This window comes from Heloderma suspectum, chromosome 1, assembly GCF_057233095.1.
Source record: "Heloderma suspectum isolate Gila_16-S chromosome 1, 16-S_ref, whole genome shotgun sequence".
NCBI classification, from domain to species: domain Eukaryota; kingdom Metazoa; phylum Chordata; class Lepidosauria; order Squamata; family Helodermatidae; genus Heloderma; species Heloderma suspectum.
In genome coordinates, this window is record NC_139458.1 from 139,322,592 (window position 1) to 139,336,260 (window position 13,669).

The 13,669-nt window shown below is 43.2% G+C and overlaps 1 protein-coding gene across 1 annotated transcript; it reads right to left on the minus strand.

Moving 5' to 3' along the window:
• Positions 1-1,822: 1,822 nt before the first annotated feature.
• Positions 1,823-2,775, minus strand: LOC146358096 (olfactory receptor 5AS1-like). Its single transcript, XM_084856513.1, has one exon. The coding sequence runs from the start codon at positions 2,771-2,773 to the stop codon at positions 1,823-1,825; it is 951 nt and encodes a 316-aa protein (XP_084712639.1). The 5' UTR covers positions 2,774-2,775.
• Positions 2,776-13,669: the final 10,894 nt, after the last annotated feature.

Sequence of the window (13,669 nt, forward strand, 5' to 3'; positions counted from 1 at the left end):
GGCACATCATTCTGTTCCTTCCATTGAGATCAGTGGGGAAATCATAAAGCAGCTGCATGTGCATAACACAGCTGCTCCCAGAACAAATTGTTGAATTGGGGGAAATCACTGTTATTTCTTTGGATAAGTTTATATGATAGTTTTGGATGCAGAAACATCAGCACAAAATGGGATTTCCCTCTCATTCTGTTCTGGATATGTTTTTCTATGAATGCATCATCACTTAAATGTTCTTCATAGTTGCTCTCCATGTCTAGGGCTAAATACATAGAGGAGATGTAGGACCATACCTCCTGGCACCACACCTGAGTCCACATGCCTCACCAGCTCCATCCCCAATGTTACTGAATTGAGTGTATCTGTAAAGGGGAGCCTACATGCATACAACTGTACGTGCAAAGGCGTCCATGTGGTCAGGAATCCTGCATTACTGGGGTTCCCACTCACATGGAAGCCTATCTGCATGATGCTCCCCTTTGAACACATCATGCTTAATGTGTGAATATTGAAGGCAGGGTCAATGAGGCATGCACTTTTGGGGGTGGGACCAGCTGTCATTTTCCATCCACATGTTAAGCCCTACGCATGGAGAGTGACTTGAGAATAGGGCTTTGATGAAAACAATATTTCACAGTATCCCAAGAAGTTGTTTATAGAAGTCTTAACCAGTGCAGAATTCACACACATTGAGTGAAACTTTATGACTGTGATCCATAAACTATATAACTCATAGCTAGGGATGTCGGAGAAATCCACAATGGATTCAAATGAGTTCAGATTTCTATGAATCCAACCTACAGATTCCACAGTGGAACAGCTTTTTCCAAGTCATGTGAATTCCACAGTCTTGTGGACCCATTTTCATTTGGGGGGCATATGCGCTAATGCGCATCAGTGCGCATTGTACATTAGTACAAGTGTGCATTAGCACACTGACACACTTGTGCAAATGCGCTACTCTGCATTCATTAATGTGCATTAATGCTGATGTGAATTAGCACTAGAATGAAACTCTGGTAGAAAAGACAATTTTGTCAATGAGCAGATGGTTGAGCAGAAGACTCCTGACAATCTGCAAAACACAGACAGAATGGATTTAACAAAATCTGTACATCCCTGCTCTTAGCATATCTATTTGACTGAGTCAGAGTAACTTCAAAGAAGTAAAGGTTATCCACCTGAAGTGGTTTGTAAATTGCATTATAAGAGTGCTTAGTCACACACAGCCATCAGCATCTAAAGAGCACTGGTTGAGCCAGGGCTGGCATCAAGGGTAGGCATGGTTGGGCATCTGCCAAGGGCCCACACCCCAGCAGAGCCCCACTGACGAAAGCCCCCTGGAGTTGTTCCTCCTCTTCACCACTGCAACCTGCGTATTCACCTGCCTCTTGCTCTGGCCCAGACCACCATGATGGTGAGAAGGAGGAGCAATAGATGTCCCTGCCTACTTGCTCACTGGCTCTCCGCCTGTCAAACAAGCCAGTGGTAGCAATTATGAGAAAGAGGATAAGGAGCAATAGCAGCTAGTGACTGGGGTGGTGCAAAGTTTGTCACACTGAGGGAGGATGTCTATCAAGTGGGTCTTGCCCTGGGCCCTCAAAAACCTGGAGCCGACAATGCATTGAACAAAAGGTTTTAACTGAAGAAATTGCCACACGTGGAACTGAATCAACACAATATGATATAACACAAGCACTACTAGTGTAAAAGGAGTGGCAAGTGACAACCTGATAAATTTTTGTGGTTGTGGATCCATAGCTTCAAGTTTGTATTTGCAAGTAGTGTTATGCTGCCAATGACAAAATGGAAATCTTGCTCAGGTTCATGGAGTCCTTTTGAGAACCATCACTTTTCTTTGCAGTATTTTGCTGAGGGTGCCTTTCACATCTTCATTTCTCAAGCTGTAAATCAAGGGGTTCAACATGGGGAAAACCATAGTATAAAACACTGCAATTATTTTGTCCGTATCCAGGACATAGTTGGAGCTTGGCCGCAAATAGGTGAAGAGAAGTGTGCCATAGTACAACGCAACAGCTGTTAAATGGGAGGTGCATGTTGAAAAGGCTTTGTGGCGGTCTCCTGTAGAGTGAATCCTTAGGATGGTGCAAAGGATACAAGCATAAGAGATAAGGATGAACACGAAAGTGCTAATTTGGATGAAACCACACAGGGCAAAGAGGAGGACTTCATTGAAGTGGGTGTCAGAGCAAGAGAGGGCCAACAAGGGAGGGATATCACAGAAGAAATGATTGATGGCATTGGACTTGCAGAAGGAAAGATGAAATGTAAAGTAAGTGTGCATTAGTGAGCTCATGCTGCCCATGAGATAAGAGCCAGCTACCAGCAAAACACACACCTTGCGGGACATAAGCACAGGATAAAGCAATGGGTTACAAATGGCCATGTAGCGGTCGTATGCCATGGCAGCCAGCAGGAGGCACTCTGCATCTGCAAAAGAAGCAAACAAATACATTTGCGCAATGCATCCTGCAAGCGAAATAGTTTTCCTTGTTGTTAAGAAATTGACCAGCATCTTGGGCATAATGGCAGAGGAATAACTGAGGTCTAGGAAAGCCAGGTTGTTGAGGAAAAAGTACATTGGGCTGTGCAGACAGGGGCTGATCCAGATTAACATGATGATGCCGATGTTCCCCACCACAGTAGCCATATAGATGGCTAGGAAGAGCACAAAGATGGCTACCTGTATCTGCTGATGAGCTGTGAAGCCAAGGAGAATGAACTCAGTCACCGAAGTATGATTCCCCTTGACCATTTCTTCTTTTTTCGTATTCATTTATCTTGAAGCTACAGTACAGGGGAGTGGGGAGGTACTGTCTTGAGCAGAGAGATGTCAGAACAGTTGGTTTAAAAGCTAATTTTCCTCAGACTTCATCTGAAAGAGAGAGTTCATATACCAGTTAACAACCCATCCATTCGAAGAACATAAGAACATAAAAACAGCCATGCTGGATCAGACCAAGGGTCCATCTAGTCCAGCATTCAGTTCATATGTGGCCAACCAGCTGTAAACAGGAAATCCACAAGCAGGACATAGGTGCAACAGCGCCCTCCCACCCATGTTCCCCAGCAACTGGTGTACTGCCTTACTGCCTCTGATACAGAAGGTAGCATAGAGGCATCAGGACTAGTAGCCATTGATAGTCTTCTCCTCCACAAGTTTGTCAAATCCCCTTTTAAAGCCACCAAATTGCTGGCCATCACTATACCTTGTGGTAGCGAATTCGGTAGTTTAACTATGTGCTGTGTGAAGAAACCCTTCCTTTTATCTGTCCTGAATCTCCCACCAATCAGCTTCATGGGATGTCCCCAGGTTCTACTATTATGTGAGATGGAACAAAAAGTCTCCCTGGCCTATCCACATTCTCCACACCATGCATAATTCAGTACACCTCTATCATGTCTCCCCTTACCCTCCTTTTTTCCAAGCTAAACAGTCCCAGCTGTTGTAACCTTCCCTCATAGGGGAGATGCTCCAGCCCCTTAATCATTTTAGTTGCCCTTTTCTGCACTTTTTCCAGTTCCACAGTACCCTTTTTTAGGTGTGGTGACCAGAATTGTACACAGTATTCCAAGTGTGGTTGCACCACAGATTTGTATAAGGGCAGTATGATATTGGCAGTTTTATTCTCAATTCCTTTTCTAATTATGCCTAACATGGAGTTTGCCTTTTTTTACAGCAGCCGCACACTGGGTTGACATCTTCATTGAGCTGTCCACCACAACCCCAAGATCTCTTTCTTGGTCAGTCACCACTAGCTCAGATCCCATCAGGTTATGCCTGAAATTGAGAGTTTTTGCCCCAGCGTGCATCCCTTTACACTTCCGTACATTGAAGTGCATTTGCTGTTTGGATGCCCATTCTTCCAGCTTGGAGAGATCCTTTTGGAGCTCTTCACATTCCAATTTAGTTTTAAACACCCTTAATAATTTGGTGTCATCCGCAAACTTGGCCACTTCACTGCTCATGCCTAATCCGAGATCATTTATGAACAGGTTGAAAAGCACTGGTCCTAATACAGATCCTTGTGGGACCCCACTATTTACTTCCCTCCTTTGGGAGAATTGACCATTTATTCCTACCCTCTGCTTTCTGTTCCTTAACCAGTTACTGGTCCATAAAAGGACCTCTCCTCTTATTCCATGACTGCAAAGTTTTCTCAGGAGTCTTTGGTGAGGGACTTTGTCAAAAGCGTTTTGGAAGTCCAAGTAAACAATTCTGAACATTTAACTTGTGTAGTCACAAATTATCCAAATAAGCATCTTAACAAGTGTCACCTTTTCAATGAGCACTCATTTGGTGGTTTCCCAGCTTTTGCATGTTTTCCCTGCCCCCATTTTAAAGGCTGAAATGCCTCTTCGAAGGCTTAGTTACTGGCAGTACAAGCTTTTAGCTACAATATCCTGGCATTTTTGGTATTTTGGTCCCACCCACCTCTGGAATGTGACCCCTAAGAGCTTCTCCAAAATGGTCTTTGGCCCTCAGGCTCAGAAAGAGGTTCAACACCCCTGAACAATATGTATGCAATTTGTGCGTGCACACACACATTTTGGGGGGTACTGTTACAATTAACTTTCCAATTAACTTCCTTATTTGATACACCCCAGTACCTCAGAATAAAAATGCAATTGGCAGAGCAATCCTGTCAGGGAAGGAGAAACCAAGGAGAACCCACCACTTCCTATGCCCTGTCAGTCTTTCACCAGCAGGGCAGAAATTGGAGGGAGCTGTGTTTTTCCTTCCTCACACCCCTGGTCCTTTTCAGCTATTGATTTTTCCCCCTTTCCTTCCCACTGCTCTCAATTGGTATAGTTCCCCCCTGCTGCTGCCTTTTGGGGTGTGTTGGGCAAACAGCCTGTGGAAAGCCTCATTTTTTTCTTCTCTGAAGTCAGAGTTCTAACATTGGGGGAGCACCAGTTGTGGACCTTTCTGTAGCCCAACAGAGGAAACTTATGAGGTCTGACTTCCCTCTCTGAGGGCAGATGTCTCTCTCCTCCCTTGGAGCAGGAGATCCAAAAACTCCTATGGACCCTGGGATGCCCTCCCAGGCACCATAGGACTGCATCCTAAAAATTTAGAGAAGATAATTAAAGAAAACACACACACATACAGTTTGTGTTGGGAAATTAAAAAGTAACTGGAGAAAAACAAGTTCGTTTAAAAAGCAGATTAGAAAGCATGGATATTTCCATGTTATTTTAAGACTTATCGGGGTTCGCATTATTGGTGGTGGTAGTGGTGATTATCATTATGATTATCTCTGTCATTATTCTCCAGATTTGTTAAAGAAAAATCCAAAGCAATTAACAAATCAAGAGGAATAAAAGAACAATATATACTTACTTTTATGAGATGATGGCTACCACTAGAGAAATCTAAGAGTTCTTATGAGTGACAGACATTTCGATACCTAAAAGAGACAGAAAGATTGCAAGTTTTAGTACTTTGGTCCCCTGTCACTCTAAGGCTGCCTACCCACGGCCACATTTAAAAACTCCAGATTAATCAATTAAGAGCAACTTCTGCCTCCTGATACCATAATAAGTTGCTCCACCATAACTACAGAGGTTTGCACACAGAAGAAGTTCCCTGTGAATGTGATGCACTGTGGGTGGGGGCGGGGGTGGGAGGACAACCCATATCCCACCAGTGTCAGAGGAGCTGGGAGCCTGGGAGGCAGTCTCAGCATCCGCCCTGAACAGCGGATCAGCAGCACTGTGCAGAGTCTCTCACAGGCTGCACTCATGACTGTTCATCTGCGGGGTGAGGAGGGGAAATGTTCATTTGTTTGTTTTTAAGGTGCGTTTTTAAAATCTTATTTTGTACTTTGTGGATTTTATGTAAGCCACCTTGTATTTCTACTTTTGCAGAAATAACAATAACAGTAATGATAATAAGATCAGGACTGGCCCTAACATTAGGCAGAGTGTGGCAGATGCTGAGGGACAGCAGTCTGCCAGCCATTCCCCCTGAATGCCCTGTGTGTGCCACAAGGTCAGTCCTGAACCCCTCAGCCAGCCTGCTGCCCTCAGATGCAGCAGTGGAGGATCATATCACTTTTCTGGTGTTGGAGTAAAATTCAACTGCCAGTCCAGTTTGCTTCGGTCCTCATAATGGGGAAGGGGTGCCATTTTGCCCTCTGCCTCAGGCAGCAAAACATTGTGGACCAGCCCTGTATGACTGAGGTAGCCTGACGGAGACTTTCCCAAGCTCCTGCCCTGCAGCAGGCTTTTCCTTTCCATCTCCAATTGCTCTGTGAGGAGCACAAATGCCATCATAGAGGAAACACATCTTTCACCTGCACTCTGAGTTCCGTAGATCAAAGTCGCTGTCTGTTAATAATGCAGATTATCATTTCTACTCTACGTTCACATATATAGTGAGAAAGTGTTGAAACCCACCACTTACCACCTTTAACCATCTTTGGAATTCAAAAAGATGGTTAAGTGTTTAGTGATAACTAATTCATGTGAAGTTATTTGAGCGTTTACTCCAAGTTGGTAGACTGAGTTTGTTCATTATATTTTTAATCTAGTCAATAACAAGAGTTCTCTGGGATACTAAAAAATAAAAACACAACACACAATAAATACAAAAAGCAATAAAAATAACCAGCACAAAAAATGAAAATACAGTATAATACACGTGTGCGTGCACACGCGTGTGTGCACACACACACACACACATCAGCCATTCCAGCATTCTGTGGACATTTAAAAATTCTCAAATCCAATTTATGACTTGGGGCCTGGAGCTCTCAAATATCACTTCTGCCATAGACTCTTATGTGGTCTTGGGCAAGACACTATTTCTCTGCTTCAGTTCCCAATCTGAAAAATGGGAATAACAGCAATTTAGAGCTGCAGTGTGATTAAATAAAGACTGAAAAGCACTATGCATATTAAAAGTGGTTTATTATGACAAATAATAAGGTACTCTCTACTTCAACATGGAGTTGCTTCAGAACATTTTTGTGCAGGCTGAAAGTACTATATAGAATGCGATCATAACAAATAAATGAATAGGAACGACAGAGGGAAAAACCAATGATCATAATAAGTAATGGGTGCCGACATGCTCTTTAAAGTCTTTCAGAACTTTTACCTACTTTGAAATATTTTTCCCTAATTGAGGTAAGCATAATTCACATGTAGGACAGTCTCCCAATTAAATAATTTTTATTATTACCTCTTTTAACCCATTAATCAGATATGTTGAAATAATGTAATATTACCAAAACTTACAGGTGTCCTTTTGAGATATTTTTAAAAGTGTAAAATAATTTACAATTTAATAAATGCTATCTTTAACATGTTAACATTTCCTATTATGGAAACACACATGTTTCCAAAGACATGCTGTGGTTCCAAAATAGCCTCAAAAATATATTCTCAGCTCCACTACATTTGATTTGACCCTTGTTAATTAAAATTGCCCTCATCATAATCTTAAATTAAATCAATTAAAACTTTAGTTGATTAAGCTACCAATGCAGCCTGATCAAAATAATCTTTTGAGGCTAGTGAGAAAGAATCAACAGGCACTTTTTAAAAATACAAGTGCCGTTCTAAATATTTCAAAGGAGAATGAAAAGACCATTCCCTTAAACTTAATCACTTTCCAAACTGTCACCCACAAAGCTAACTCAAAGCTTCTTATTTCTGAATAGGTCACCACCATTCTCTCTTTTCCCTTTTTATATTGGAATAGTGTTCCTACCTGTTGGAGAAGAAGGAAGCCTTCCCTTCTCTATTCATGAGGATATGTGGGAGAATGTTGACTGTTTCTTTCTGTCCAACGTAATGTCACCTTGAAAGGGAAAGGAACAGTGAGCTTTGGCTTTCAAGACAGGAACTCTAGGGATAATTAAAATGCCCTTTGTGTCTCCTGGGTTGGATGCTAATGACATGCAGAAAAATGGCCTTGAAAAGTTAAGTAAAGTTTCTGGAATTTTGTTTGGCATGTATTAGTTAAGTTTAGTAATCTGTAAAACCAAAGGTTGCTTTCTCAGAAAGTATAGAAAAGCTATTGTTAAACTCACTCAGGTTGTAGCCTGACATAAAGAGCAATAGAGCAATACAGAACCCATCTTTAAGGAACAACCTAAGCACCTTATTTTGTTACTAGCACAATGCCTGCTGTTGCGGGGAACAAAGCAGGTGATATTGCAGGGATGCAGTGTGGCCCCCCTCAGCAGACCATCCATCATCATGAGCTTGAGGCATATTTTCTATCATAAGAACATAAGATGAGCTGGACTGGATCAGACCAAAGGCCTGTCTAGTCCAGCATTCTTTTCCCACAGTGGCCAACCAGGTGCCAATGGGAAGACCACAAGCAGGACATGAATGCAATAGCACCCTCCTTCCCATGTCCCCCAGCAACTAGCATAGAAAGTCATGCTGCCTCTCATATGGAAAGAAATATACAGCTACCATGACTAGTAGCCATTGACAGTTTCATTCTCCATGAACTTGTCTAATCCCCTTTTAAAGCCATCCAGGTTGGTGGCCAGCTCAAGTTCTAGCGTATAAATGTGTGCTGCATGAAGAAGTACTTCGTTTTATCTCTCCTGAATCTCCCGCCATTCGGCTTCACTGGATGACCCCAAATTTAAATATTATGAGAGAAGAAGAAAAACCTATGCATTTTCTCCACACCATGCTTAAATCATAAATTTCAATCATGTCCTCCCTTACTCATCTTTTTTCTAAGCTAAAAAGCCCCAAACATTGTAATCTTTCCTGATAGGGGTGTTGTTCCAGCTCCTGGATCATTTTGGTTGCCCTTTTCTATGTGTTTTCTAGCTCTGCAATATCCTTTTTGAGGTGCAGTGACCAGAAAACTGTATTCCAAGTGGGGTTGTTGCATCATATATTTGCATAGTGCATTATGGTGTTGGCAGTTCTATTCTATTTTAGATTCCTTTCCTAATGATCCCCAACATGGAATTTGCCTTTTTCACAGCAGCTGCACACTGGGTCAACATTTTCATCAGCCTATCCAGCACAATTCTGAGATCCCTTTCTTGGGAAGTCACTGCCACCGTAGACTCCATCAGTGTATAAGGGGAAGTTAAGATTTTTGTCCCCGTGTGCATGACTTTACATTTACTTATATCGAACTGCATTTGCCATTGTGATGCCCATTTCCCCAGTTTGAACATTCCTTTTAGAGCTCTTTGCTGTCCCTTTTGCTGTCCCTTTTCAACTGCCCTCAATAATTTCATGCCATCAACAAATGTGGTCACCTCACTGCTCATTCCTCACTACAGAGCATTTATGAAAAAAAATTAAAAATACCAGTCCCACTCCAATCAGAACCTTGGGAGACCCCACTGTTTATGTCCCTCCATTGTGAGAACTGTCTATTCCTATTCTGCTTTCTGTTCACTTACCTATCCATAAGAAGACCTTTGCTCTTATCCCATGACTGCAGAGGATTCTTTGATTAAGGACTTTGTCAAAAGCCTTTTGGAAGTCCAAGTAAACATTGTCTACCACATCACCCCTATCCATGCATGTGTTGACATTCAAAGAAGTCTAAAAGGTTTGTAAGACAGGACTTACCTTTGCAGAAGCAATCTTGACTCTTTTTCAGCAGGATGTGTCCTTCTGCATGCTTGATAATTTTATTTTGGATAATTCTTTCCACCACTTTACTCAGAACAGGGCTAACTGGCTTGTAATTTCCTGGATCCCGTTTTTTTAAAAAAAGAATGGCATTACATTGGCTGCTCTCCAGTCCTCTGATACAGAGGCTGATCTATCAGTCACAGTAATGGTGTCTCCAAGTTCATTGTTTTACCTGTACTCCAGATCATTGTTGGTGTAGAAGCTAAACTGCCCCCACACCCACTGTTACTCCTGTTTCTTAGAGCAGCTTTTGCCCCTCCCCAACAGTCTTACCAATGGCAGACCATTTACTTTGTATCATAAACTGACCCCACCTGTCATAGTCCAAGACCTGGAATAAAACATGAAGGTCCACTTTGGAGGAAGGGGAAGGGGGAAAGGGGCACAAGACCTGAACCTCATAAGCACTTCCTGAGCAGATCTGGGATGTGTGGGGGTGAGAGGACGGGGAAGCCCCATTGCACGACTGGAAGTCTGCTCATGCAGTATTGGATGTAGTCCTGTGAGTGCCTCTGGAGTAGGAGATAAAATGCCACACAAACTGTGTGCAGAGTAAAATCATAGAAGCATTTTATTTTATTGCCATCTAACTGCAACACGTGCTTACAATATATGGTAGGATAAGGGACAAAACTCAGAATCATTTGCTACAGATAACAGATGACAATCTAATGCTTTTTACTGGCCATTCTAATATAAGATAAAGGCACTGTTAAATAGTCATATAATGGTATCTCTCAGAACTCTGTGCTGAGATATGAAAAGTAGATAAGGAAATACTAGGAAGAGCACTTCCAGAAAGGATCACTGGAGACTGAATGAGCAGAAGAAACATGTCATATGGCACATATGCCCGATTGCAGGACTCTACTGAATCCATGCATGCATCCCTAACAAGATGTGTAAACAGACGTAATCTTGTGTAAATAGATGCAACCTGTGTAAAGAGACAGGAGCAGATGCAGATACCTGATAGCTCCTGGTTCTGTTCAGCTTTGCTTTCAGGATTACTTTAATTTCAACTCTACACATAGAGCATTACATTTAAAGGTGTGATTCAAATTTCTGATTTATTAATCAGAGAATTTTAAGAATGGCAGTGAAGCTTAAAGGTGATAGAAGGACCTGAGAGACAAATGCATGTTGTTCTAATATAAATCATCTTCCCCAAGATCTTCAAATAAAGTTTTCTATTTCTTATTATTTAATTAGTAAAACATGGAGTGTGGTTATCAGAAAAGTCAAGGCACACATAAGAAATATAACTAGTGGTAGCTGTTAGGAATGCGAGGATATTTGTACATATATTAGCAAAAGGAATGCAAATAACTCAGGGAGAAGCAATGGCAGAAGAAACAAATGAGTGGCTCTTGTGCCCACATTCAGAATAAAGATGCTTGACATGGGGTTAACAAGGGCGACAACTTTAATAATGTTTAACCCTAATATAAAGGAGAGCCACAGTTCATAAGACTGTGCAGACACTTTTTGCTGCAGCAGGAGACAGGTAACTACTTCTTCCTGCCACCTAGATCATGGGGAGTCCAACACAGCCATGAATGTTGGAGCAGTGTTATGCCTGCCTCCGTCCCCTCTGGCCATCCCTTTTCAGTGTTGAGGAAGGCTCTGCTGAGACACTATTCCCCAAACCCCACAACTCCTTCACACGGGCTTCTTATGGTGTTATTCCTCATTTGTGGTATTTCCCACATGTAATACACACCATCGCTGTCCTGCAGCAGCTGTCCCACACCTTCCCCGTTTTCCTTGTGATATTTCTGTACTCGGAAAATGCGGTAATATTTGCAGCTGCGCAATGGATCTGCTACCACCCACCCATGTATTGCTGACTTCGCGCTACAACACACTTCATGTTGGTGGATATTGGGCAGTGCAGTGTTGACATCACCTAGTGACAACCATGAGGTGGGATTGTCACCCTCCTGCACCTCTCTTGACCTCCAGCCCCTTTGCCATTCAGCTCCTGGGAACAACATTGGGAATGTCTTAAGTGCAGCATACCAGCATTCCACTAGTACAACATGGCAAAGCCTGCTACTGCTCCAGACACCCGCAATGTTGCAAACCCTTTCCACTCAATCCCCTCTCCCCCGGTGTAAACTCAAAGGAGAGAAGTGTTACTGCTTGCTTTTACAAGGACAATACTGACTTGTGCAGGAGGGGGGGAGCAGACTTGTGAAGTTGCAAACATACTATGGATTGTATATAGAAGTTGCCGCAGTAAGGATTGGAGGCAGCGGAAGTGGAGAGGGGAGGCAAAGAAGTTGAAATGGAAAAGTACGTGCCAAGCAGGGGGAGGGGCTAGCCCAGAGGGGGTGGGCAGAGGGCATACAACACTGCTGACGTCTGCTAACATCCTGCCAGGCTTTGTCCAGACTTTTATGCAGTAAAAGAAAAACCCGCTGTGTAAAGAACCGCTTTAAATCCCTCAAAGAATCCGGAAGCAGAAGCCCCAGTAAGTTACAGGATAAAAAGCCCGGTGTGGTGAAGCCCTGAGAGTATGACGCAGGCAAGCTCCGCAGGGACATCTTTCCCCACCCCAACTCCCATAGCCCTGAGTGGCAGGTCTATGGGGCCAGAGGCCAGTATCCAATGGTAACCAGCTGCACGCAGCCAGTCCCACCCATTCTGTTGTGCAAGGAGCCCCCAGCACTTCCGGGAGCAACCTGAAGCAAGCAGAAACGCTCATTTCTGGAAGAGGCAGGTCAGCAGAACTCACATTGGTGGGGCTGGCTGCACATGGAATGGAAGCGGCAGTGAGCCCCATGCATGCATAAGCAGGATTGGATACTGCCCATTATCCCCTTTCACCTTGCGGCACCTCCAGAAATTCACCACTTCCTCTGTCTTTCTTCTTCTTCCTGTACTGTTCTGTCATTGTGACCAATGGCCTTATACCAACAAATTCCCATGGCCTTTCAGGCTAGGGATGATGGGAATTGTAGTCCAACACAGCTGAAGTGTTGGGGAATGCTGCTGTATACTTGAGACAGGATGGGCAGTTAGTGCAGGGTGTGGTTCATTCATTAGTGACTGGAGTTGTACTCCAACATATCTACAGGTCCAGGGGTGGTCCACCTCGTGGCAATTCGGGCCACTTGGGACCCGCAGATTCCTCCAGAGCCCTGCTGTGTCTGCCACTGTTAGCAGAGTGGCTCTCCAGCTTTCTAAAAAACACGATACGCTAATGGTGGCTGCTCTTAGGCTATCACAGGAAAATTACAGCCGTAAATGGCGTGTTTTACGCCATTTGCAGCTGTAAAGTACTTGTTTTAAATTTTAGGTAAAAAAATATTTTTACCTAAATTGCAGGTGTTTGCGGCTGTATTTATGTGAAAGAAAGTGCTTTACAGCCGCAAATGGTGTAGAATGTGCCATTTATGGCTGTAATTTTCCTGTGATAAGCTAATGGCGGGTGCTATTAGAGTATTGCGTTTCTTAGAAATCTGCAGAGATGCCCCACGGGAACTCTTCCGGATGTGAAGGTGAGTGCGGCCAGTCTGCTGCAGACTCTGGAGAATGGATTCTTTGGAATCTGGCCTCATCAGAGTCCACGGTGGATTTCTCCAGCATCCGTATTAGAGACTTTGAGCTCCAACTGCCTCCACACTAGGGAAGTACGGATTTTGTTAAATCCATTCCATCTGTTGTTCATGGATGGTCAGGCGTCTTTCATTCCATCATCCAGTCACTGATGGAACATGATTTTTTTTTTTAACCAGAATGCCATTCTACTTGCACTAAATTGCATTACCTCTAAGGTCCAATTGCATTAATGCACACTAGTACTAATACAAATTAACAGAAATCCCCCCCACCCCCAAGTGAAAAACCAGTCTGCAAATCCTCAGAATCCGTGAGACTAGGAAAAAGCTGATCTGCAGGTCAGATTCATAGGAATCAAACTCATTTGAATCTGTTGCAGGGTTCTTTGAAATCCTTACTCCACCCACCATTGTCCCTACCACCGCTTTGGAGTAGGGATGTGCGGACT

Excerpts from the sequence above, each read along its gene's own strand:
- LOC146358096 (XM_084856513.1), bottom strand. The coding sequence starts at position 2,773 with ATGGTCAAGGGGAATCATACTTCGGTGACTGAGTTCATTCTCCTTGGC.